The sequence below is a fragment of the Carettochelys insculpta genome, chromosome 2 (assembly GCF_033958435.1).
Source record: "Carettochelys insculpta isolate YL-2023 chromosome 2, ASM3395843v1, whole genome shotgun sequence".
Taxonomy (NCBI): domain Eukaryota; kingdom Metazoa; phylum Chordata; order Testudines; family Carettochelyidae; genus Carettochelys; species Carettochelys insculpta.
Genome location: NC_134138.1, coordinates 57,746,085 through 57,772,251, shown reverse-complemented (window position 1 = coordinate 57,772,251; position 26,167 = coordinate 57,746,085). Strand labels below are relative to the sequence as shown.

The following is a 26,167-nucleotide window of genomic DNA, read 5'->3' as shown; positions in this document are numbered from 1 at the left end:
TTCTTCCTTTAATTTCAGAATTGATATAGATGAGACAATACTAAACGAGTTCAACAAAGAATTTTTTCTGTTGATTGTGAATGCCAAATCTCACTAACTTTTCTGAGGCTTACAGGAAGGTTGCTAAAGTTGCCTTTAGAAATGATGTATAGCCCTATAAATATTGCAGCATTTGTTTTTTGATAGAGGTTATTAATGCTTGTGTGGCATTTAAACAATTACTTGGTAAACCTCTCTTTCTTATAATTACAAATGAAATGGAAAAATCTGTTGCTGTTAGTATTAACTTCAAGAAGCATGTTTGTGCATGATTGAACCTGCCACCTTGGTTAGGGCAGGGGTGATGATTGTATGAGACTACCCTTGAAATTAACAAGCACCAGGACTTTAAGGGGCTAAACAGATTGTGGTTTTAGTTGAAAGCCATCTTCACATGGGGCTGTTCATGCTCACTCAACCCAGTGTTCCTAGCCTGTTTCCCCAGGTTCCAAATGATTCTGTTAAGACTTGGTTTCATTTGTCCTGTAGAAACATGAAACACTCTTCTTGTGCTTTATATAGGTGCCTCAATATTTTCTGAAATTCCCATTGTAAAAAAAGAAACTAGTATGGATTTCATTTTTAACATTATTGGGTTAGCTCCCTTTCAGTAACTTTTCTCATAAGTAGAATTCATTTTGCAGGTGACTTGTATGCCATTAGAATATTGGATAACTCTTTCCATCTTTCTCTGTGCAGGGTATTTTCTGTTTCCACTTGAGATTTCAGACTATTGAGGTCATAGGACATAGTATGAAGATGTTCATGCATGTGGTGGATCTCATCTTCTTTCTCAGAAATCTAGACAATTGAAAGGAAAATGACAATAGCTTTCAATTCTGTATAATACAACTTAAAGCCTAAGAAGAAACCTTATGTTAAAAATTTATTCTAGAGTGAAACTTGAGTTTTCAAGAGTACATAAACTGAACTGGTGCAAATGTTACAGATTCCTAAAGTTAGATCAGCTACACCCCAACACTTCACTCAGTTTGACACAAGTGGGGTTATGCTTTGCAGCAGCCTGAAAGAAAAGATATCTGTAACAGGACCCTTATTTTTATATTAGCCTTTTGCTTTACATCTTTATATAGAGGGTATAGCAGTTCTGTAAACCTGTGCTGTTCAACTAGTTCTGAAACTATAGTGGCTACTGCTATAGTGATCTAGCCACATTATTCAGAAAATATATTTCTTGTTCAAGCCACCAAGTCACACTCAACCAGTCCAATAGCCACATATGGCTAGTGGCTGGAGTGTTGGACAGCTAGTCTCTAAACCATTCTAGATGAGATTTCTCTCACTTCTTGCAAGGGCAGTAAAGGAATTATGCTTACAACTCCATAACAAAAGATACCACCTTGCCCAGATTTTTCCTAGAATTTGCTCATATTGAATGAGGTAGACAGGCAAGGAATGAATAAAAATATAACAAGAGCCTTGCTTATCAGTAGGCCTAAGTCAATACTTAGAAAAACTTTGAAATTGCCATGCTAATGGCCAAATTGAAGAATACTAATGAGGCGTTGACAAGAATATTCAGTGCCTCTTTAGCATTCTGCCAACTGCAGCACTTTGAAAATGCCATGTTTTGCTCGTGCATGGCTCGTCTACACAGGGGTCCTTTTTGAAAGAACCCTGCAAATGTTGAAATCCCCTTATTCCTATCAGATGAGAAGGAATAAGGGGATTTTGTCATTTGCAGGGTCCTTTTGAAAATGACCCCCATGTAGGCGAGCCACGTGCGAGCAAAATGTGGCATTTTTGAAGTGCCATGACCGGTGGCATGCTAAAGAGGCGCTGAATATTCATTTCAGTACCTCATTAGTATTCTTTGATTTGGCCATTAGTATGGCCATTTCAAAGTTTTTCTAAGTGTAGACATGGCCTAGGTGTCTGAACCATAAGTCCCCTTAAGGCAGACTTTCCTCCTTGGATTTCTTGTACTTTCCTTAGCATCCCAAAATTGGAGAGAGAATACTGGTCTTATCTGGTAATGGCAATTACTGTTAGCGCTAGTGGTACATGTTGTGATTGACAACTGAGCAATCATAAGCGCTAATGTTTTATTTATAAATCTGATTTTTTTTTAAATCCCTTGGTTCACACTAAAACTGGTGGGCTGTGGGTTTTTTCCAGTGCTGGTGAACTTGGATCTCCCATCCATGTGGGATACGTTCAAGGTGGACCTCATTGGACCCACCACATTGACTTTGAGTTGCTACTGCCCTATCACCTACAGGACCTGCAGCACCACCTGTTCTGGTGACTTGTGCACTACTTCTGGGGCCGTTGGCATCTGAACTTGCAGCTCTGTTACTGGCAGCAATATTGGCACTAACATGCTCACCCTGGCAACACCTGCAGCATGCTGCTTGCCTTCTCTAGTGGCTTCAGCACTGGGGGATGTCTTCACTGCCATTGGCACTGTGGAAAAAAACCCACAGCAACAAGCCACTCTCCAGGGCAGTTTCAAACCTCCCTGACCAGCCAAGGTGGATATTTTAGGGGACCCTGAGAGACAGGAGGATCCTATTCCCTCTGTGGCATCATCCTTGTTACCAGACAAGGTGGTGGCAGGTACCTCCCTGTGCCATCGGTTGAGTGTCTCTAATGCCCAACGAGACCTGCTCAGGCATGTGGCCCAAAGCGTCAAACTCCCAGCTGATGAGGTGGTTCAAGACTTTCCTGAGAGTCCTGCAAGGGTGGCCCTGACTGTCTATCCACATGCACCCCTACGATGCTCTGGCAAACCCCAGCCTCAATTGTACCTATGGTGAAAAGAGTTGAACAGTGCTACTTCGTGTCCCAGAGGGGCTGTGAGCACCTGTTCACCCACCAGCAACCAGGGTCTACAGTGGTTGATGGAGAGACCCATTGGGGGCATCAGGTAACTGGGACATCCCTCTCTCCCCCAGAATAAAGGAGGCAAAGATGCTGGATAGTGCTGGATGTAAAGTATACTCAAATCGGGAGTCTGTAGCTGCAGGTCTTCACCCAGATAAGGCTCTTCAGCTGTTATGCCTTCAACTCCTGGACCCTCTCTCCCAGTTGCAGGAACTCCTCCCTTCTGATGCCAGGTAGGAGTTTGCTGTGTTCCTGCAGGAAGGCTCCACAGGTACCAGGACAGCCTTTATAAGCTGCATTGGACTCAGTTGCTTGGACCATGGCCACAGCTATTGCTATGCATGGTAGCTCCTGGGTACAGGTGTCCAGACTACCAGTGGAGGTGCAACACATGATCCAAGGCCTCCCCTATGATGGTATGCACTTGTTTGCTGAGAAGACCAACTCAGACCAGAGCCACCATCAGGTCCTTGGGCATCCATATGCGAAACCCTCAGCAGCAGCAGTTTAGACCTCCGCTGCCTTTGCACTTCTCTGCATCACTCAGGCAAGGCCATGGCTGCCATAGGAGTGGATGGAATAGTAGAAGGGGCCCTCCTCATTTCTCAGATGTTCAGGAGCAGGATCACCTGAGCGTTCATCAGGCCCAATGCTTCACTTTTGAGAGTCTGTGCTTGAGCATGCCAGCAGTTCCCATCCCGGATCCTTCCCTGCCCTTTGTGAACCATCTATCCCACTTTTACCAGGGCTGGGTCCAAATCATCTCAGACCACTGGGTCTAGAACATGGTGGGAGTGGGATGTTCTATCCAATTCCTCCTGCTCTTCCTCTCCCGCCTGACATCCTTTTCAGGGATCCTTCTAATGAGCTACTCTTTATCCAGGAGGTGCAATCACTCCTTGCTCTGCAGAGGATAGAGATGGTGCCTTAGGAGTTTGAGGGGATGGGGGTTTTACTCCCATTATTTCCTTATCCGTCAAAACCAAGCTGGTGGGTGTGGGGGGGTCTGTGCCCCTTTCTAGACTTTAAATGAATTCATAAGGAAGCTTAAGTTCTGTATGCAATCCCTGGCTTCTGTCTTTCCCTCCATGGATCCAGGGAACCAGTATGCTTCCCTCAACCTCAAGGATGTGTACCTTCACTTTTTCATCACTCCAGCCCACAGAGGATTTCTTTGCTTTGTAGTGGCAGGCCAGCATTTCTAGTTCACAGTGCTTTCCTTTGGCCTGATCACAACTGATGAGCTGGGTCCAAGTCTTCCCCTATTTGGATGACTGGCTCCTATCTAGAGGTGAGGGCCACATTTTCCTGACTGGGCCTTATTCCAAATGTGCCCAAGTCCACACACTCTCCCATTCAAAGAACAGAGTTTGCTGGGGCCTTCTCAGGTCTACCCAGGTGACAGCCTCCTTACCCAAGTCCCACTTCCAGCTCATGGCAAGTACCACCAGTCTTTGTCAAAGCCAGACCACTACAACATGCAATGAATGAGGCTCCTGGGACACATGGCCTCTGGCACCCATGTCCTATAACTTACCTGAGTATACCTCTGCAAGCATTGTTGGCACTGGTACACAGGCCCTCCCAGAACTACTGTAAACCCTCCAAATGTGCAATTTTGAGTTGCACTTAACTCACACAACTCAAAATCCCGCTCTCTTCTGGCTCAATGCCCCACCCCCAGCACTGGTTCAAACCTCTCATGTGGCTCCGGCTCAGCTCCACCAACCCTCCGCCCATGGCCTTAACCCTTTCCAAATGCCCCCCCTCCCCACACACACACACACACACCAGGACTTACCTTTCAGAAAGAGCTCCAAGTGCTGCTGCTGCTGCTGCTTCCCCGGCTGCAGAATGTGTGTTCAGATGGGGAAAAAAGCACATACATGCATGCACACGTCCCCCGCAACATATGCAAAATTTGAGTGATGGAAGGGTGTATGGGAACACAACCCTCTCATCACTTGAGGGACTACTGTATCTGGATCACCTGTTCACCCTGCCTCTGGTGACCCTGGAGTTCCTCATTTGGTGGCTACAGCCTCAGGTGGTGTATGTGGGAGTCCCATATCAAGCCACAACTGGTGATCATTCTGTTCACGCACACACCAGACACAGTTTGGGAAGCACCTGATCAGCCTTTGGACACAGAGCCGATTGGTGGCAGTTCTGTCATTGCACATGAACATCTGGGAGCTCAGAGCAGTTTGTGTGACTTGCCAGGGGTTTCTGCCCCATCTGCAGAACAAGTGCATCCTGAGCTGATGGACAACATTGCAGTGATGTTCTGTATGAATCACCCGGATGTTTCTCACTCCTCTCTGATGTCGGGAAGTGCTCAGCTTGTGGGACTTCTGAATTCATCACGACATACAGCTTCAAGCCTCATATTTTCCTGGTGTGCAGATCTTCACAAATCACTTCGGCCAGTTGCTCAGGTCTCATGAGTGGTCTCTCAGGGTAGAGATGGGCATTGCCATCTGCCGCAGGTGGGGTCATTCCCAGATAGATCTGTTTGCTACCAGCCACAACAGGAAGGAGAGTTGGGTTCTGCTTGTTCCCGGGCCACAGCTGTGGCTCCATGTCCAATGCTTTCCATCTCTTGTGGATGGACCAGCTCCTGTATGTGTGTTCCCCCATTTTCACTAATCCACTGGGTCCTCCTAAGGATTTACCAGGACAAGGCAGCAGTAATACTCTGTGCATGCAAGATCCAGGCAGCACTGGCTCACCACACTGCTCTCTCTTTTGGTAGACAGGCCCGTGACTCTCACCCTAATCCTGGACCTCAGAACACAGGACCGTGGCCAGCTGCAGCATCTGAACCTGGTAGTGCTACACCTCACAGTGCGGAAGCTCTGTGGCTAAACTGCCTCAAGATGCTGTGTTCAGACTCGGTCCGTGAAGTGTTAATGGGCAACGGTAAGCCCCTCCTCTGGGGGTATCTAGCTCAGAAAACAGAAGAGGTGCTCCCTTAGCGCCCCCGCCCCCAGTAAGTGCATACCTCAGCTGCAGATTGCTGTTCTGCTGCTTCAGGACTCTCTCTCTTTCGCCTGAATAAACCAGGACCTGGCTGTGCTTCAATTAAAGTCCACCTGGCTGCAATTTTGCACTAGTGCTCAGGTAGGGAGAAAGACTACCCACAGGTGCAGCACCCAGTAACTAACAAAATGGGATCTGAATCTGGTTCTTTCCCAATTGATGGACTCCTCACGTGAACTTTTGGCTACCAGCTTTCTACCCTACTTCTAGTAGGAAGTAGCCTTCCTGGTGGTTATCACCTCTGCCAGATGGGTATCGGAGTTGCGGGTGTTTACTTCTGAGTCCACGTATACTGTCTTTTATAAAGATAAAGTGCAGCTGTGCTCACACCCTTCATTCCTTAGGAAGGTTGTCATCTTTCCATGTCAATCGACATTTTTCTCTCCATTCCCCCCGCCCCCTCAAGTCCCATGTCACTGACAGGGTGCTGCACTCTAGGATATAAACCGTGCATGGGCCTTCTATATGGGGCATACCATGCCATTTTGCAAATCACTGCATCTTTTGTTGCATAGCAGAGTGCACAAAAGGACTTCTGATTCATCACCGGCATTTCTGGTATAGATCCCTATTCAGGACTTCTGCAGGGCAGCAATGTGATCATCCATGCACACCTTTACAGCACATTTATGCCATCGTTCAGCAAGCATGTGATGATGTGTTCAGGAGGGCAGTCCTGCAATTAGCGACACATTGATGTCTCTCCTTCCTCCATACAAACTGCTGGTATGTCACATATTGTAATACACGTGAACAATCGCTCAGAGGGAGAAATGGGTTACATACTTTTCGTAACTGTTCTTTGAGATGTGTTGCTTCTGTGAAGTCCAGCCTCTTCCACCTCCCCTCTGTCGAACTGGTGTGAAAGAACTGAGTGGGAGCTAGGTTGGCAGAGGTCTACATATGCTACCATGGAAATGGCAGTCCAAGGGCTCCACAGCTGCCCTGATGGGTACCGCTAGGGAAAAACATCTTCCAACAGCGATGCACATGGCACACGCACACGTATGGACATGAACAATGCATCTCGAAGAAGAATTACGAAAGGTGGGTAACCATTTTTGGGAGTTCTGCCACTTTATATTGATGTAAGGCTAGAAGAGAATTTTGGCTGTCTATAACTAGATGAAGCTTTAAATGACCACTTCATATTTTTCGTTAGTATTGTCATTATGAAGGAAGGTGACTGACTTGTAAGGTGAAATTTCTACCACCTTTTTTTCTTTTAAAAAGAAGTGAATTTATGTACCTGTTTATGTAACTGAGAAATACATTCTACCAGATGAGATTTTTCTGTTCGCAGGTTTGAATTTTCCAGTTGTGCTCTTGACCATCTTCTTTCTAAATCTGTTAGCTGGTTCTGAAGTGACTGTCCATTTAGATCTACAGATTTCCTTACTTGCTGGAGATGTAGTACCTATTGATACAATGAATGGACATTTGCATTTTTAAGTTTCCAGAGGATGGCTGAAGCATTAAACAAACTGTCATTTCCTGTGGCATCAGGTTGCTCAGTAATCTGCTAGAGATGGCTGTCTGCCTCTACCTTTGTGCAGAAAAAGGGTATCTTAATGTTCTGTATTCAGAATAATAGAATAGCCAGTTATAATTCAAAACTATAAAATATATGTGGCAGAAAGTCAGCCAGTAAATATGCAAAAACAATTTCTAGGTCTCCCCAGGCAGTTTTGTCTGTTTTGGTGTGTAAATGCCATTGAGTACTATTAATTGTTCTTCACAAGCTTAAGAACATTGTCTGTGCTCAACAAATAAGCTTCCTTGATTAGAGGATGAGAAACGAAAGTACTATCTTGTACTGCTCAGTCACCATTGCATTACTTGGGGGGGAGGGTTAATTCAGATTTATAAATTAAGCAATTTAAAGGTGCTGGATAGACAACAGAATTGTCAGAAGTTAGACATAATGCAATCCTTGGTTAAGAACTTACCCACAAAAAGTCACACAACTATCTGAATTATTATGGGTGTTACAGTGTTTGTGCTGTTTGTGAATGTTTCCCTCTTCCGCTGGGAAGAACTTACACTTTTTACTTTACTTGTAATTCAGATGGCTTTGAGAGTGACAGCCTTGGAATTGTACACAAGCATCTTAACTAATTCATACACAACTAAGGGGTCTGCAACCAAAATAGCAAGAAGTCATTTTTTCAAATTCAGTTACAAAATCAATATTTCAAGAGCCACATTGCATGTGAATAGGAGACAGTCCTTAATAAATAACATCAAACCATACTTTTTATCACCCCTATTTTAACAGCAGCACGCACACTGATTTGTACCAGTTAGAAACTTGTTACTGCCACCTTCTGGCTTTACCTGCCTCAGTCCCCAAATTCACCCCCTATCCCCAGGCTTACCCCTCTCAGCCTCAAACCAGCCCTCCTTGCATCCGCCAGGTTAACCTGTCTCGGCCAGCAAGCTCCTCCAGATCCACGTGTTGCCACTTCTCCTTGCATTCACCACCTCCCTCCACCTCTTCAGCAGGGCTGCATGGCACCAGCAGAGGCAAATTCAACTGCCCCCCCCCCCAGCCCCAGTTCTCCTGCTTGCTTCCCCTACCTGCAGCGTGTGCAGCTCCCTGCCCTTCCATGCTGAAATAATGGATCTAAATTTAATTGGTATAACGGCCAGCAAGTGGGATGTTGCTGTTAAACCAATTAAATGTAATTCCATTATTTCAGCTGTGGCAGGGCAGGGAGCCACAAGAGGAGCCAGTGGTAGCAGTGCCTGAAGTCTCAAATGACTCCTTAGAGAGCCACAGGTTGCTGATCTTCACACTAGCATGAGTGCAAGTGCCCAAGTTCTGATTTCTATCCAAATGTTGTAACTGTAGACAACTGCCTGCAGGTTTGTGTGGCATGGTTACGAAAACCAGCCCCACAATATTCAGACTGAGCCAGTAATGGTAAAACTTATACTGAGTAAAAATGTGATTATGCTAATCTGAAGCTAGTCAAATAAGTGAGTACTTGTAGAGGTTGAACCTCTCTAGGCTGGCACCCTCAGGACCTGACCGGGGCCAAAAGAAAATTTGCCGGACCACTGCAGGTCAGTATTGTCTAGCAGCATCACCAACGCTTCCATTGCTTAATGGGCTACTAGATATTTAGGGGTAAATTAGAGCTAAATAATAGCACAAAACTGTGAGAGCCAAGACAGGTGGCTGGAAATCAACTTTATGGAACCCTGGGCAACTTGGCCACACCCATAAGCTTACTCAAATCATGCCAGATTACAGATGGTGCCAGACGAGAGAAGTTCAACCTGTACATGTTTCTGAGTATTTGACTGGCTGTTAACTTAAGGACTTCACTGATATTCATGAAAATGTTTGTCTTCGTTCCTCATTTGTGTCAAGACTGTTGCAGCAATTCAGAGCTCATAAGATAATTGGACTTGCCTTTCAGCAGACAAGGTGCATGTCAGCAAATTATTCAGTCAATACTTTTGAGTACCAAGTTAATTCACAAGTAAGAATTGTTAGTGAATTATTTGCAAACTGAAAAAATACTCCCTTTACGAAATGTGCTGTAGTGGTTTTTTGTAGTATGTGTTCATATGTTTTTGAAGAATAGCTGCACTATTTTCCTATGCTATTATGGTAAATGAAATTTTGTAATTTTTTAAACTTGAACAATTTCGTACCAAAAGATTCCAACTTATTTGCAGAATGTGCATATAGATTATCTACTTTGCAAGGCTACGGGACTGACTCAGCACTAGTAAACTGTTGGAATTTGAACTGTTGTGCTTGGGAGTCTAAATATTTCAAACGTGAGGTCTATCCAACTCCAGCAACCATTCTAACATTACACAAGAGCTATGTGAATGCAATGCAATCCTAAACCAGCAACCTGTTACCAATTGTATAGGTCAGGTTTTGATTTTTTTTTTTTTAAGATCCTTTTTGAGCTTGGAATTTTTGTTGAAAATACTAATCTGAAATCTTACAAGGGAAAAAATTCTCTAACTTCAGCTCTTTAAATGTGTTCAGATGGCATGGGACAGTAAAGTCAAAAAATTCAGACCAAACATGCAATACCTGTTCTTGTGCAGTAAGAGCCTTCTGTCTTTCATCTTGCAATAATCTCTTCAGATAACTGAGTTCTATCTCAAGTTGTCTTTCTTTCTCCTTTTCACAGGCTAGCTCAGAAATCCTCTTTGTATGGCAGGTGCTCTCCTCCTCTCTCAGCTGCCTCTCCTGTAGCAAATCATGCATGAAAGTTTTAGTCCTAGTTTAACTTGGATGACTTTTATAGAAGTTAGAACTTAGCCTACATCTACACTTATTGTGGAAATTCAACTGCTCAGGTTCAGCCCTCTGGGGTACTGTTCCACACGTGCAAAACTGCACATTCTGGGGTCAATGTTGACCGTAGAACGCCTCGCGAGCCACAAGGATTAAGGATGGTCGACAGGAGGAGTGCTCCCATTGACCTTCTGCCGTGAAGACAGCCACCAAGTCAACGGCTGAAAAGTCTAATTTAGGTATGCAACTGGTGTACCTAAAATTTGCCGTTGACTTTCCTTGTGAGTATAGATGTAGCCATAGGACAGGTCTACACTGTCTGCAGAAGATTGAATGCTTAGGGCCTATCTTCCAGGGTGCCATTTTGTGCATGCGTGAAACTGCACATTCAACCCCAGAACTCCATGCGAGCCACAAGGATTAAGGAATATCGACATTCTGCAGTCAGAACGGGGACCAAAGTCGATGTCTGCAAAATCGATTCTAGGTACACAATTGGTATATCTAAAATTGTGTAGCAGCCGTTGAGATTCCCACTAAGTGTAGACGTAGCCTTACTCTTACAAAACACACTTTTACAGATGTGCTTGCAGATACTTAATGAAAACATTCTTGCATGTACACCAATGAAGGACACTGCTGGAGAGCATGGCCTTTTTATATTTAAGGTGGTAAGAGTAACATAACATTTGTTAATGTTAATCCCACTTTAAGGCACAGCTGAATCTTGAACAGGGCCAAATGTAAGCCTGATATAAGTAACTGGCCTCATTCTTAACTGGTGTGTCTGGGAAGGTGAATGGAAGATTAACTGGTAAATGGGGATTTGATTATCAGTATTCTGGATGCGGGATGTCTGATCTAGCTAAAATAAGATGGAATACCTAATGAGTGGAACAATGGACAAAGTAAATCTGCAATGTAAAGATCAGCCTTACCATGAACAAAGCATGTAGGGATTGGTTCCTACAAAGTAACCAAGCCAATCACAGAATGCAATACAATGTATAGTAAATGTAATGCAATGTGTAAGTGTATAGAAAGGAAGAGGTAGATAGTACACTCTATATAAACAAGCTCAGCATAGCTTTGCTGTACACCATATTACCACAGCTGAATGAGGAAATACAGAGTCAAACAGATTTTGGGAAGCCACGTGGAAAGGTCTCAAAGGGAATCTCAACGTAGTGGTACTGTAACTCAGATTCATTCATCAGGAGCAGGTAATGTGTAGCTGGTTATATTCATAGGTGGCTTTATTATCAAAGATTGCAACCCACTAGTGTACCAGTGGTGTCGGAAGGGTTTAAATTTGAGCTATCCAGGACAATGAAGACTTAGTTCAGGTCTAAAGGAGCTTCCTATGGCCTTGGTAGGGAAGTGATATTGGGAGACTGGAACAGGATGCAAAAGGACTGCCAGCAAACAGTATTAGAAAAAAAATGCTGGGGGAAAAAAACAAAAACACATATTAACTAAAGAGAAAGCTAAGAGAATAGAGGGAGTACTGTGACTAGTACTGTGGTAGAACACAGAAAAGGTTGCAGTGCCACTGAAACGTAAAATAATATCCACAGGTGGCAACAGATAACTGTAATTGTAACTGATAAATGAGTGCAAGACTCTCAATGATCAGATGAGAGCTGTGAAGCAAAATCTGCTGAGAAACCTAGGAGTGAGTGAACTAAAGAAAGAGAATGAGAAGCTAAATGATGCACTTATGCAGATGTTAACTTTATAGAGCTGAAGGGGGTTAAGCAGGTTGGTGTAATAAGTATGAAATTAAATAAGGCAAAATGGTTGTTTAAGAATCTCAGTCATAGCAGTAAAACTCAGTGCAGTCTTGCTTAGTGGTAAATTATGCAACAGGAGTTACCATCACTTTTGTTCTTCTCCTGTTTTTTTGGCAGTCCAGGGATGGTCCAATATTCATGGTGGTTCAAGTGGTCACAACTACTGTGATCTTGTGGCTGTGTTGCTTGTTGATAAATTTGAGAAAGAGCAGAGAGATTGCAATAGGATATGAATGAAACATACATCCCTAAAAACCAAGAAGCTAAAAGGGGCAGAAATGTAGTTCTGGCTTGACATAAGTAACTGGCCTAATTTTTTTAGTTGGCATGTTTTGGGAAGGTGAATGGAAGGTTACATAGTAAATAGGAACCTAAGTATTGAGCATACTGGAGTCAGGATGTCTGTGCTAGCCACTCTGCTGCTTGAGACAATGGACAAGATAAACCCTGGAATGTGAAGATCAGCTTATACAGGAACAGCATGTGGGCAGAGAATGGTGTACATGGATTGGTTCCTACAAAGTAAGCAAACCAATCCCAAAGCATGATACAATTTAATGTGTAAAGGTACATAAAGCAAGAGGTGTTCCGAGAAACTCCAGATGTGTGGTATACCAATACCAGGGCTCAGCAACTTTTTGGCGGAGTGCTGAAATTTTGGCCTTTTGAGGTCTATGTATGGTCTGAGTGCCAGTGAGTTTTAAAGTCCCTGATAGTCCTACTTACAACAGCTTCATTAATAACTTCAGATGCAGAGCTTTACCATTTGGTAGCGGTTGGAGGCATTAGCTGATCTTTTGTTAATCCACAGGCAGCATGGGAGAGGAGGGGAGGGGCCGGGCTCACATACCACTCTTGGCACCCATGCTGTGGGGGTTGCTGACCCTGCAATATACTCGTCCGCTGTTCTTGAGTCAGATCAACTCTTCTCTAGCTTTGCTCTATGCCTCATAAAAATAACCAAGTAAAGAAATCTGGAGACAAAAATGCGTTTGGGAAAATGTAGTGGAAGGAGAACTTGGAAGGTATCTCAATATGCCAGTCCCAAATTAAGCTACTGTGCTCAACTTTTAGTATTAACGAGTGTAGTAAAGCATAACATAAGGTGTAGTTAAACAAAACAAAGCAGCAGAAATGTAGACTAACAAAATGATTCGGTGATGAGCTTTCATGGGATAGACCCACTTGCTACAGAATAGCAGCTCCAGAGAGCAGTGTTAGATTTACTGGTTCCAGTGGAATATATATCTTGTGGCTATTAAGTTTTTTTATTTAAAAAAAAAAAACTTGTACCTACTCAAGTTAGTCACTTGCTGCTACTTGCTGTTGAATGGCCTTATTCTTTTTAGTGTGTGTGTGTTATATCCCTCAGGCAGCATGTGACAAGGATGCATCATGAATTTGGTCCACTGGCTGAATCGTTGGCTTTCCTGGATTCAGCTGGGTACCGAAGGGGAGGGCAATGTGAACAATGATTGATACCTCCAAGGCTTGATTTTTTTAAAACAAACCTTCTAAAAAACAAAACTTACTCTATCCAGCTGTCTGGTGGCTTCCAGAACTTGAGACTGTAAGAGACCATTTTCTTTTGTCAGAGATCCACGATCTTCTGCCATTTTGTTGCGCAAATATTTATCCTCGTCAGCAGAAAGTTCTTTTTCTTTGAGCTGCTGCTTTAGTTTTTCCGCTTCCTCACTAAACACAGATTCAATTTTAGCACCAAATCCAATATTGCTGATGTTTTGTAAGAAGCAATATTACCGTTATAGTTTTACTGACGTTGAAGTCTGATTTAAACTGTAGTTGTTTTCTGTGGGGAAAGGTATGCAGTTCATCGTCTATTTCTGGGCTGGCAGGACTGCAATTTTTTGTAAGATTAAATTGTGCCTCTTGGGTTGGTTTGATACTTCGGTAATATTTGGAGAAAGACCAGCTTGTTTCTCTAAGCTGTTTGTACCATTTCCTGCACAGATCTGCCTCTGGTGCTGCTGTTCTCAGACATACTGTTCGATTGAGCTTGAATTGCTCACAAGATTAGGTAGAAGAACCTTTTATTTTCTCAATTTGAATCACTCATCATGTTCAAGAAATACCATGCGAGAGAGGCTATTTAGCCATTAAATAAAATAATGTACCATCTGAAATTTTGTGCTGTCCTGACTCCCGCTAGCCAAAACATTTTGGTGCTGTACAACATTCTTAATCTGATTCACTCCCTCAAAAATTCCAACACAAGGACATGGTAGAGATGAGTGAGCCTTCTGCCATTCCACCCTCTCCCCATATAAGCCCTCAATATTCCCAAGATTGAGGACAATATAAAGGGCATGTATTCTGTGGAACTGGCCACTGTAGAGTCTGGCATTACATCAACCCATAAATCCAGCATCTCCTTTTACATGGTGAAAGCCTAGCTCTTCCGGGACTAGGCCAGGGAGACACATGGGTAGCCTCCAGTCATGCCCCGTAGAGACCCCTTACGTGCCCACGTTGTCCAAACCATCACTGTAACTTTCAGCTCACGAGTATCAATGCAAAGAATAGGCACAAATTAATTTTCCTCACACTAAGAAAGTCAGTGTGGAGAAGCTTAAATTGTTCTGGCTCATGTTATACCTGGGTAAACAGAAGAAAATTTTCTTATCAATAAAAGCCTTCCCTGAACTCCAAATTCATTTTTAAAATGTCTCTAAATAAATATCTAGCTCTCCCTGTGTGCTGATATGCCTTTTTTTGCAGACACCAAGCATCCTGTTGCCTCTGGAAAGTACATATGCTAAGCACCTCCAAACCATGCTTTCCCCTCTCCTCACCAGCTGCTGAAAAAAAAGTAAATTGCAGATGTTCTTACCCAAGTTCTTTGGCAATACGCTCCTGCATGGCCTGGGAACAAGCAAGGTATTTCTCTTCCAGCTGATGGAGCAAGGCTTGGACTCTTACACATTCTGACCTATTTTCCACAAGCTTTGCTTCCATATCCTGGTGTTGCTGAATCTGTTGGTGGAGCTGATCAAACCGAAGTGGAGATTTAGACATGAAGAGCATGGCAAACTTCCTTTTCCATTTTTTAAAATTTTTTTCCTTTTTATTTAAAACCTAAAGTTGGAAGCACAAAATCTATTTCTGGGAAGCAAAGGTGGTGCTCTGAATAGTTCTGTTAATTCCAGTTGCATGCTTTCTTCAGGTTCTTATCTGGGGATGGCCTACAGGTCTTGTGAGCCATCCATTCAATCATGAAATACAAGAGGGTCACAAAGCACTTACATACTAACCTGAGGATCATGGTATGGTAAACAAAGGTAGAGGGCCACTAATCTAGAGTTCTCTAAACAATTGTCATTTCTACCATGGAGATAATACTTCATTGAGATACTGTGAAACCCATGTTCAGCAACGTCCTTTGCATGCTTCTCCTGGGCATCTCAAAAAGTCCAAAACCATTATTGCCTATGTGAGAAATGCTATAGAATGAGTGCCAAATGCCCCACAGTAGCAAGGCCTTTGGTCAGAAAGGGCGCAACCTCATGGTGGTTCTAGTGTGAATTATTGTTCGTTGGTATGTGCTGCCCAAGAATTCTCACCTATCGTAGTACAGTCTGAGCAGCTTGGAGAATCATGATGCCCCCCTCATCATGTTAGTATTGGGATACCGCACAGATTAGGTTTCCCATTTTTCCCTTCCTCCTGTTCTACAGAACACTCCACTGCAGATTTTAAGAGGCTTGAGGGAGCTGGTGAACTAATCCCAGTGTCTGTCAGTGGGAGTTAGGTACCTTACTCTCTTGCTCCCTTTGAAAGTCCCAGGGTCCTTATAAAGGACATAAGTAGTTTTTGACACATTTTCTACTGATCATCCCATTTCTTTACAACTGAACTCTTGCTTGCACAACAGAGGGGGAGGTGGGGGGAAAATAAGCTACCTAATGAATTTCAGGTAGAAGGATGCAATGTTTTTCATGTAGTTGAATTTTTGCAAAGAAGTATTTAGTGTTCCCGAATTATTCATAAAATCAAGTGTGATTTAACGGCAAAAATGGAAAATATTAAAACATTTCACTTTCCAATTTAGCCATTTAAAAACAAAACAGGATAAAAAATGGCCAAATTGGGCAGGAAGTGGGATTTACTTAGAATTGATCTGAAATGCTTGGTTGAATCAAAGTCAAACATTTTCAGTTCAACACAGTTTTAATCGCTTGCAGTTCAAGTAGATGCAGCCATACATTCCGCTTAGATGTGCACATGCCCAACATCGTGGAGCTGGAGAAAATTGTCTAGCACTGTATCTGTACAGGGCTGGCAGGTTCTCAGAGGCTAGGGACACCATCCCACCTCATCCTTCCAGAGAAGCAGCATCTTCATATCTTAAATATCTAGCTTTTTTATTTAGGTAGGACTAAACCATTTTGTGTTTTTTGCCTGACTTGTTTGTGCTATATGTGGAGCATATGGAGGATGATATGGTTGTTTCACAATCTCTAAAAGGATAAAATCCTGCTTCGAGATGGAACAGGAAACAGCCCCCACCGCATGCCCCCCATTGTGGGGGCAAGATCATTCAATAGCTTTGATAAATCTGTTTAATGAAAGGTGTGTGTCTGTATGCATGGGGTTTTCTGGTGTAAGTTTTATATAGGTAGATACTTTTGGACTTCAGTAATGCTATATGTATTTAAAATTTAATTTGGTGAAAGATCTCATTGTAATGTTTCTTTTCCTGTTTTGATTTAGTTGCTGTGATTGTGGCTGAGAAAGGATTGTATGTTCCTAAACCCACTGCTTCCTGTATACGAATAGTATTCAGACAAGAACTAGACCCATCTGTATGTGTGGGGGTGGATTGTTACATTTTGTGTTTTCTCGGCCGGTGAGAAGCCATAAAAAAAAGTTTAGATTCCTCCCACACTTGAATATAGATCAGTATAGGCATTGTCTTGGATTATCTGGCCCTCTGACTACTATCCCTTGCTTCTCATCCATGTGGGCACTAATGACACTGCGAGGTGTGATGCTGAGCAGGTCAAGAGTGACTTCAGGGCTCTGGGGGCACAGGTCAGGGAGTTTGGGGTGCAGGTGGTATTCTCTTCAATCCTGCCTGTCAGAGGTAGGGGCCCAGGCAAAGACAGGTGTATCCTAGAGGTGAATACTTGGTTGCGTAGATGGTGTCTCCAGGAAGGCTTTGGTTTCTTTGACCATGGGATCCTTTTCCGGGAAGGACTGCTAGGCAGAGATGGCGTTCACCTTTCGAGGAGGGGGAAGACCATATTCAGACACAGGATGGCTAACCTAGTGAGGAGGGCTTTAAACTAGGTTCGACGGGGGCAGGGGGAACAAAGCCTGCCGGTAAGTGGAGAGCATGGATACCTGGGAGATGAATCTGAAATGGGAGGAAGTATGGGCTACACTGGGAGAGTAAAAAGAGGGCCAGGGCAAAACTGGGAGGCAAGACCAAATCAATGTCTGAGATACCTATACACAAATGCAAGAAGTATGGGAAATAAGCAAGAAGAATTGGAAGTACTAATAAATGAATACAACTATGATATCGTTGGCATCACAGAAACTTGGTGGGATAATACTCATGGTTGGAATGTTGGTATTGAAGGGTACAGCCTGCTTAGGAAGGACAGACAGGGAAAGAAGGGAGGAGGTGTTGCCTTGTGTATTAAAAATGTACACACTTGGACAGAGGTGGAGATGGATGGGTTGAAAGTCTCTGGGTTAGACTCAGAGGAGTGAAAAACAAGGATGAGGTCCTACTAGGAGTCTACTACAGGCCCCCTAGCCAGGTGGAAGAGGTAGATGAGGCTTTCTTTGAACAGCTAACAAAATCATCCAGGGCCCAGAATTTGGTGGTGATGGGGGACTTCAACTATCCAGGTGTATGTTGGGAAACTAATACAGCAGGGGACACACTGTCCAATAAATTCTTGGATTGCATTGCAGACAACTTTTTATTCCAAAAGGTTGAAAAAGCTACCCAGGGGAAGCTGTTCTAGATTTAATTGTAACAAATAGGGAGGAAATTATTGAGAATTTGAAAGTGGAAGGATGCTTGGGTGAAAGTGATCATGAAATCATAGAGTTCACAATTCTAAGGAAGGGTAGAAGGGAAAACAGTACAATAGAGAGAATGGATTTCAGGAAGGCAGATTTTGGTAAACTCAGACAGCTGGTAGGTAAGGTCCCATGGGAAGCTAAACTGAGGGGAAAAACGGCTGAGGAGAGTTGGCAGTTTTTCAAAGGGACATTATTAAGGGCCCAAAAGCAAGCTATCCCACTGCGTAGGAAAGATAGACAACATGGCAAAAGACTGCCTTGGCTTAACCAGGAGATCTTGCATGATCTCAAAATAAAAAAGGAATCGTATAAGAAATGGAAACGAGGACAAATTACAAAGGACGAATATAGGCAAACAGCATGAGCATGCAGGAGCAAGATTAGAAAGGCTAAGGCACAAAATGAGCTCAAACTAGCTACAAGCATAAGGGGAAGCAAGAAGGCTTTTTACAAATACATTGGTAACAAGAGGAAGACCAAGGAGAGGGTAGGGCCATTGGTCAGTGAGGAGGGAGAAACAGTAACACGGAATTTGGAAATGGCAGAGATGTTTAATGATTTCTTTGTTTCGGTCTTCACTGAGAAATCTGAAGGAATGCCTGACATAGAGAATGCTAGTGAAAAAGGGGTAGGTTTAGAAGTTGAAACAAGAAAAGAACAAATTAAAATTTACTTAGAAAAATTAGATGTCTGCAAATCACCAGGGCCTGATGAAATGCGTCCTAGAATCCTCAAGGAGCTGATAGAGGAGGTATCTGAGCCTTTTTCAATCATTTTTGGAAAATTGTGGGAGACAGGAGAGATTCCAGAAGACTGGAAAAGGGCAAATATAGTACCCATTTATAATAAGGGGAACAAGAATAACCCAGGAAACTACAGGCCAGTCAGCTTAACTTCTGTGCCAGCAAAGATAATGGAGCAGGTAATTAAAGAAATCATCTGCAAGCATTTGGAAGGTGGTAAGGTGATAGGGAACAGCCAGCATGGTTTTGTTAAAAACAGATCATGTCAAACCAATCTAATAGCTTTCTTTGATGGAATAACGAGCCTTGTGGATAAGGGAGAAGCAGTGGATGTGGTATACCTAGACTTCAGTAAAGCATTTGATGCGGTCTCACATAATATATTTATCAATAAACTACGCAAATACAACTTAGATGGGGCTACTATAAGGTGGGTGAACAACTGGCTGGATAACCGTACCCAGAGAGGAGTAGTTAATGGTTTTCAGTCCTGCTGGAAAAGTATAGCTAGTGGGGTTCCACAGGGGTCTGTTTTAGGACCAGTTCTGTTCAATATCTTCATTACCGATTTAGACATTGACATAGAAAGTACACTTATTAAGTTTGCAGATGATACCAAGCTGGAAGGGGTTGCAACTTCTTTGGAGGATAAGGTCATAATTCAAAAGGATCTGGATAAACTGGAGAAATGGGCTGAGGCAAACAGGATGAAGTTTAATAAGGACAAATGCAAAGTGCTCCACTTAGGAAGGAACAATAAGTGTCACACATACAGAATGGGAAAGGGCTGCCTAGGAATGAGTACAGCAGAAAGGGATCTAGGGGTTATAGTGGACCACAAGCTAAATATGAGTCAACAGTGTGATGCTGTTGCAAAAAAAGCAAACATGATTCTAGGATGGATTAACAGGTGTGTCGTGAACAAGACACGAGAAGTCATTCTCCCGCTCTACTCTGCGCTGGTTAGGCCTCAGCTGGAGTATTGTGTCCAGTTCTGGGCACCGCAGTTCAGGAAGGATGTGGAGAAATTGGAGAGGGTCCAGAGGAGAGCAACGAGAATGATCAAAGGCCTAGAGAACATGACCTATGAAGAAAGGCTGAAAGAATTGGGCTTGTTTAGTTTGGAAAAGAGAAGATTGAGCACGGGGGGGGGACATGATAACAGTTTTCAGGTATCAAAAAGGGTGTCATAAGGCAGAGGGAGAGAACTTGTTCCTCCTTGCCTCTGAGGATAGAACAAGAGGCAATGGACTTAAATTGCAGCAGGGGAGGTTCAGGTTGGACATAAGGAAAAAATTCCTAACTGTCAGGGTGATCAAACTGGAATGAATTGCCAAGGGAGGTGGTAGAATCTCCATCACTGGAGATATTTAAGAAGAGGTTAGATAGATGGCTTTCAGGGATGGTCAAGAAAGTGCTTGGTCCTGCCATGAGGGCACGGGGCTGGACTCGATGGCCTCTTGAGATCCCTTCCAGTCCTAGTCTTCTATGATTCTATGAATATTCTCCTGAATTTGAACTGATGCTGATCAGAAGTTCTTGAGGTAATAATATAATTTAACAATTTTTTTCTCTCAACTCTTGTCTAAATGAAACACTTATTCAAGAGAGAACCAAGTTAATGGTAATATGGGGAGCTGTGCCACAATGGATTTTCTTAAACGATATTACTTAAAAAATGTACTGGTGCATATACTCATGTAACTCCTTAGCTACAGCACTTTGTGTCACGTCCTATGAAGTGAAATGGATTGTGCTATTTCAAAGTGCTGGCAGCAATCCATAAGTGAATTGTGGTGAAGTGAAGGCAACAGCCCTGAAGTGCTTTCAATTAACTGATAAGCAATAGTTGAAAAAGTGCAGGACAAGAAGTTTGCAATACAAAAATTTCCAAATCTTTTCCATAACAGTTGGAATACTCTTTTTGCAAAAACTTGTTTTCCTGTTTCCTCTGCACCCCCCAAGTTATCTCTATCCCCTATGGCTGATGATGTCAGCAGCTAGAAGATCACTTTCCTGATTTATTATACACTGAAGTCCAAATTGGATTCTGTTCTGGACTGTCTATTACACACCTGCAATTCAGCAGGCAAAGACCAGAGGTCTTTGTAATCTGGCCGACAGTGATGACCAGCACCAATGGCTGGAAGCTAAAGCTCAAATTCAGCCTACAAACAAGGCACAGTCTTTCACAGTGAGTGAGGGTAATCAATCATTGGAACAACGTGCTAAGGGACGTGGCAGATTCTCCATCACATGAAGACAAATCAAGACTGGATATCTTTCTGAAAGGTCTGGTGAAGCTCAAACAGAAAATATGATGTACAAAACCCTTGGTGAAATTCTATGGCTGTCTTAAGTAAACCAGACTAGAATCTGACTTGAAAAATCTTTGAATTTGAGTGTTGATATAATGTACATTGTTATAAATTTCTTATGACTTGAAGTGTGAATAATTAAAAAAAAAAATAAACTGACCCCATTTCAAAGAGTTGAGAAAAATGCCTTTCAGGGAATTTTCAATAAACATTGTTTTGTTTTTCCAGCCCCTGTTGGAACTTTTAGGCTGTGTTCACTACAAAAATAACTTTGAAATTGAGCGTCTACATATACCTTCCTTCGAAGTTAAACTTTGAAGTAGGGCACTACTCCATTCCCAGACGTGGAGTAAGGACTTTGAAGTTGGGCTCCCTACTTAACTTCGAAGTAAGGGAAAATGCGTGTAGGCTCTCGGCTGGCTACTTTCAAGTAGTGCCTAACTTCAAAGTTAGTTCCTAGTGTACACACACCCTTATATTGTATAGTGTGGAGTAGAAGTAGGGACTCATTTTCTACAGCTGTGCAATCTGGTTCAAAATTACTTTAAAAAATCCAAAACCTTATATTTTCCACAACACGAACAATCATAGAGGTCTGCAAACAGGAAGCCTAAAATGATAGCTTTAAACTGCGTGCTGCCTTACTTGTATTAATGTGGTGGTGCTATTTAAGCCTCTCAATACCCATTTAAAACTCCCCTATGAATTGGCCCTAACTTTGTCTAGACTACCTTGATTATTTAAGTGACTAATCCATTTAGAATGTGGCTCTTTATCTAGCTATCATCTTTATGTGGCTAAGCTTTCCTCCATTTGGTTTGTGTTACTACTTCTGATGTTCTAGTATTGAGTCACTTGCTCTCACGTTACACTTTGTATTCAAAGATTCCTGAACAGTTGCTAGATAAGAGACCATCTTTCTCTCCAGATTCTTCACACTAATTTTTAAAACTCTTGAATAAAGTCCAGTCTCTCTGACCTGAACCCTGATTAACCAAAAGCAAACTTTTTCTCTGAACTTTGTTGAATCAGGGTCCATATGCTAAAATTAGTCGTGTGATTAAAGGGCTTTGCTGAATTATGGCCATAGAGCCACGCTGGCTAATATATTTAGTTTGCACATCCAGGATTATGCTAAACTGTTGACCAGCTCAGCAGGATTTAGTGCACAGAGATTTAGCTACTGAAGTGACTTTATCTGGAGAACTGTCCAGCAGGCTCTGAAGTCCAGCAGAGTGGATAACCATGAGAAACACAACTCCTGAACGTCAAAATTTTGGGTGCTCCTTGACATTTTCAAGGGTGCACTAAGACTCTGCTAGATGGGGAAAATATTCTGATCATTCTGTGCGGATGTCTTCCAAAGGAAATGATGAAAGTCTGCTCTGCTACAAGTACTTTCAAACTAGATCAGACAGGGAGACTGTCCTGCAGGAGTGATGATTTAACAGACATTCCCTATTTCTAATGTCTAAGCATCTGAACGTCTGATGTGTAAATGTAATCAAGAACAGAAGTACTTAAAATTACTTACTTGGTTTTCCAAGTGATGGAGATCACGCTCTTTTTCTTTCACAGAATTCATGGCCCTCTGTAGTTCTTGCTGGACTCCTAGTAGCTCTGCTTCTTTGTGTGAAATGTCCTGAATGGCCATCTCAGTAAGTTTCTTCAGCTTTGTAACATCCTCCATTAACAAGAGCTTTTCTCTAATATTTGCATCTGTGTGAAATCAGCAGTCTTTCAAACACTAGTTCCATAAACTGAAATCAGTGCCCTTTCCATCTTCATCCTGAGTTCTGAAACCGTGGCATAGTTTGTTCAAGGGACTAGTGTTCAAAAAACAAATGATTCCCTAACAATGTGATTGAGAATCTGGCTTAGACTATAAATTCTCAGCCTTTTCCTTCTGAGGCCCTCCGAACATACTATAAAAATTCCACAGCCCAGAAGTGTCGCAATTTGTTTTTCTGGGTGTAAAAGTGAAGGGCAGCATTAAGGTTAGCAAGCAGAGCGCTTGCCCGAGGCCTCATGCCACAGGGGGCTCTCCAAGGCTTTGAATTCCACCCCAGCTGACTGGACTAGCAGCTCTGGGCTTCAGCTCCACAAACTGGGGCTTTAGCTTTCTGCCCTGAGCCCCAGTAGTCTTAACACTGGCTCTGCTTGGTGGCTCCGAGAGGATCCTGGACCCTGATGGAGAACAACTATTTTTAGATTGTTAAATAAAATTTAACTACAAATACCATTGGTTTTAAATAGTCCCTATTAAGATTGTAATGAATTATTTCTCTTTATGCATAAAATGAACTCTCAAACTACCACTCTCCTTATTCAAATTCCTCCTAAAATTCTCTTTGCTACCACCTAAAAGAAGAACGCTAACTTCTTCAGACCGGTGAAGAACTTACACTGAACTGGTCAGATGGGCATTTGCCAAAACAAAATAACCCTGAGATTGTATTCCACTCCCCAAGGGGCTTGTCAGCACTAAGAACGTGTCCCCATTGCAGCAACTTGTGTCAGCAACGGGTGGATTTCAGCTGGTCTTCAACACAGCTTAACTGTGAGTATTGTGCCGTTAAATCATCAGTTACTAAATAAGAGTAATTAGCATGATCAAAAGGAAATAGTTACTGCTTTTAACTGTGGTCTCTGAAAATGGAGCTAATCGTGGGTTAATTGTTTGCCTCTGTGGTTACACCATGTTCCAGACCAGTTCAGCTGCACCTGTTACCAGCAACAGATCGCTCTCCTAGAATAGTCAAGGCAATAGTGTTTGTTACACCCACTAGCTATCATGTATTTGGTTACACGTCTTGCCTTTTTTTCCCTTCTGTCCAGCATCTAACACAACTCTGGCTTCTGTGGAAGCTTTTTCATATAACAGACTATTTTCAAGTATTCCAAAGTAACACCACCTCTCCTCCCACCAGTATTTCCACTTTACCCTACTTTTATATTTTTAACCTGTTCACTCTCATATACATAATTTGTTCAGGCTTGGATAAGCACAGCACATGGGAATCATCATTTACTACCTGATAGAGTTTGCAGACGTTTCTGCAGGGCTTGATTTTCTGCCTTGAAAAACTTGGTGCTGTTCTCTTTCTTTCCAAGTTCCAGCTGAGCAGTATTTATTTCTGACTGTAACTCCTACAAATAGGAATAACTGAGAATAAGAATTAACTACTAGTGTTTGAGAGTAACATGAATTGACTAATCTTGAGGGTGCCGAAAGAGTTCTACACTTAACACTAGGAAAAATAGACTGGTTATAAATGGAGAAATGAAGCAAGGAAAAAGAACACAGCCTGGGGAAAAAATAGAAAAATGTTAAATAATTAAAACTGAAAACAAAGACTCCACTCTCATTGGATCCGTTCTTTATGCTCTCACCCCCCTCCAGAGTGGGATTCTCAAATACAAAATATACCAGCCACCTGTGAGCTGGCAGGGCCGCTACAGGTTGGGCAATACTCTTGCTTCCCAGGAAATGTTAAGTTAATGCTGCCCTTCAAGTAGGATTTCTTCAGTTACATGGGGACTTCACTTATAATTAAGATCTTATTCTGTGCACCTTTGTCACAGCAGGGAAGCTTGTGTATCCACTGCTGTTGGCTTTATATTGTACAGTACAAAAACAGTCCCATTTAATTGCTCACAAAGTCAACAAAACTGAAGCTAAGAAGATGCTTCAATCACTTACCAATGCCCAAAGTCAGTAGCTGGTCACAATATCAGGCAGCCTTCCTGTTTTATTATTAAGATGTAATAATGAAAACAAGTCTGTACAAATGTCAACTTGCTTTCAGGGAACTGTACAAATACACTATCTGTAGCTGTAGGAGGCCATATACCTACTAGCCTCTTGTTAAATCACTGATGTCATTTCTGCTTGTAAAATGCTTAATAAAGGAAACAAAACAGCAGAAATGTAGCACTTTAAAGATTAACAATGATTTATTTGGCAATGAGCTTTCATGGGACAGATGCACTTCATCAGATCAATCTAATTTCCAGTACAGACTGACATAAGTACAGAGGAACAAAAAAAAAATTGCAATAAAAACTGACAAACCAGATACATAGGATTGAAGGAGGGTGGGTGGGATGTTAATTGTCCTGCTTGAGATAATTACAAGCATCTTTTTGTTCTAGGACACACATTCTGAGACCTGAGAATTTGTGTCCCTAGAGCAAAAAGAATTTAAAAGCAAATTAGAGTGAGGAATTTGTGAATTGGAATTCATATTCAAATTTGACACATGAACACGTGGTCTGAACAGAGACATCAATTGCCTCACCCGTTACAAGGACTGCTTCCTTTTCTTTTGATGCTCGTAATTATCTCAGGCAGGACAATTAACGTCCACCCCTACCCTCATCACCCTCCTTCAGTCCTATGTATTTGATTTTTCAGTTTTTTATTGCAGTTTTTTTTGGTCCTCTGTACTTATGAATGTCCTAAGAAAGCTCATCATGAAATAAGTCATTTTGTAAGTCTTAAGTGCTACATTTCTGCTGTTTTGTTTTGTTGGAGTACAGACTAACACAGCTACCTCTGTTATTAATAAAGGAAAATTCACTTGTGTGCACACACAAGTCCTTCAGTAAGCATCTTCCAGAACTGGGCTAGACAGTAAAAGCAAGCTTCTGCTGTGATGTTTTCATTGCACCTTTTGTTTCCTTTTTTTCATGCTTTAACAATATATCTTGTGCTTCTCATGGTGCACAACTTCTGCAAGCAGCAGTTGCAATCATTACAGCCATATCCCTCAAAGCACTATACAGCCGGACACTTATGCTAGCAGAGTCCCAGCAGTGAGCCAGTGCTGGAATATTAGAGGCTTGTGTACATGGCCTTCTTTCCGCGATGGTCATGAGGTTACTTTGTTCAGATTTCTCCAGGAAGTTCTTTGTTATGTTGTCAGATAATACTGCTTCAGGATTGATAAGGAAAAACAGACAATAGTTACTGCTGCTTGGTTGTCGTACATTAAATGCTGTAAGCATAATTTGTGTCCCTTCTGGATTTGGTAGTAAATAGATATTGTGCAT

The 26,167-nt window shown here is 42.4% G+C and overlaps 1 protein-coding gene across 1 annotated transcript; it reads right to left on the bottom strand.

Moving 5' to 3' along the window:
• Nucleotides 1-209: 209 nt before the first annotated feature.
• Nucleotides 210-26,167, bottom strand: LOC142008254 (uncharacterized). Its single transcript, XM_074985443.1, has 8 exons — nt 25,874-26,167; nt 24,148-24,262; nt 22,647-22,831; nt 14,843-14,997; nt 13,524-13,686; nt 9,992-10,150; nt 7,178-7,345; nt 210-840 (listed from the first exon to the last, which is right to left on the bottom strand). Exons 1-8 carry the CDS (start codon nt 26,165-26,167, stop codon nt 673-675), a joined length of 1,407 nt encoding a protein of 468 aa, XP_074841544.1. The 3' UTR covers nt 210-672.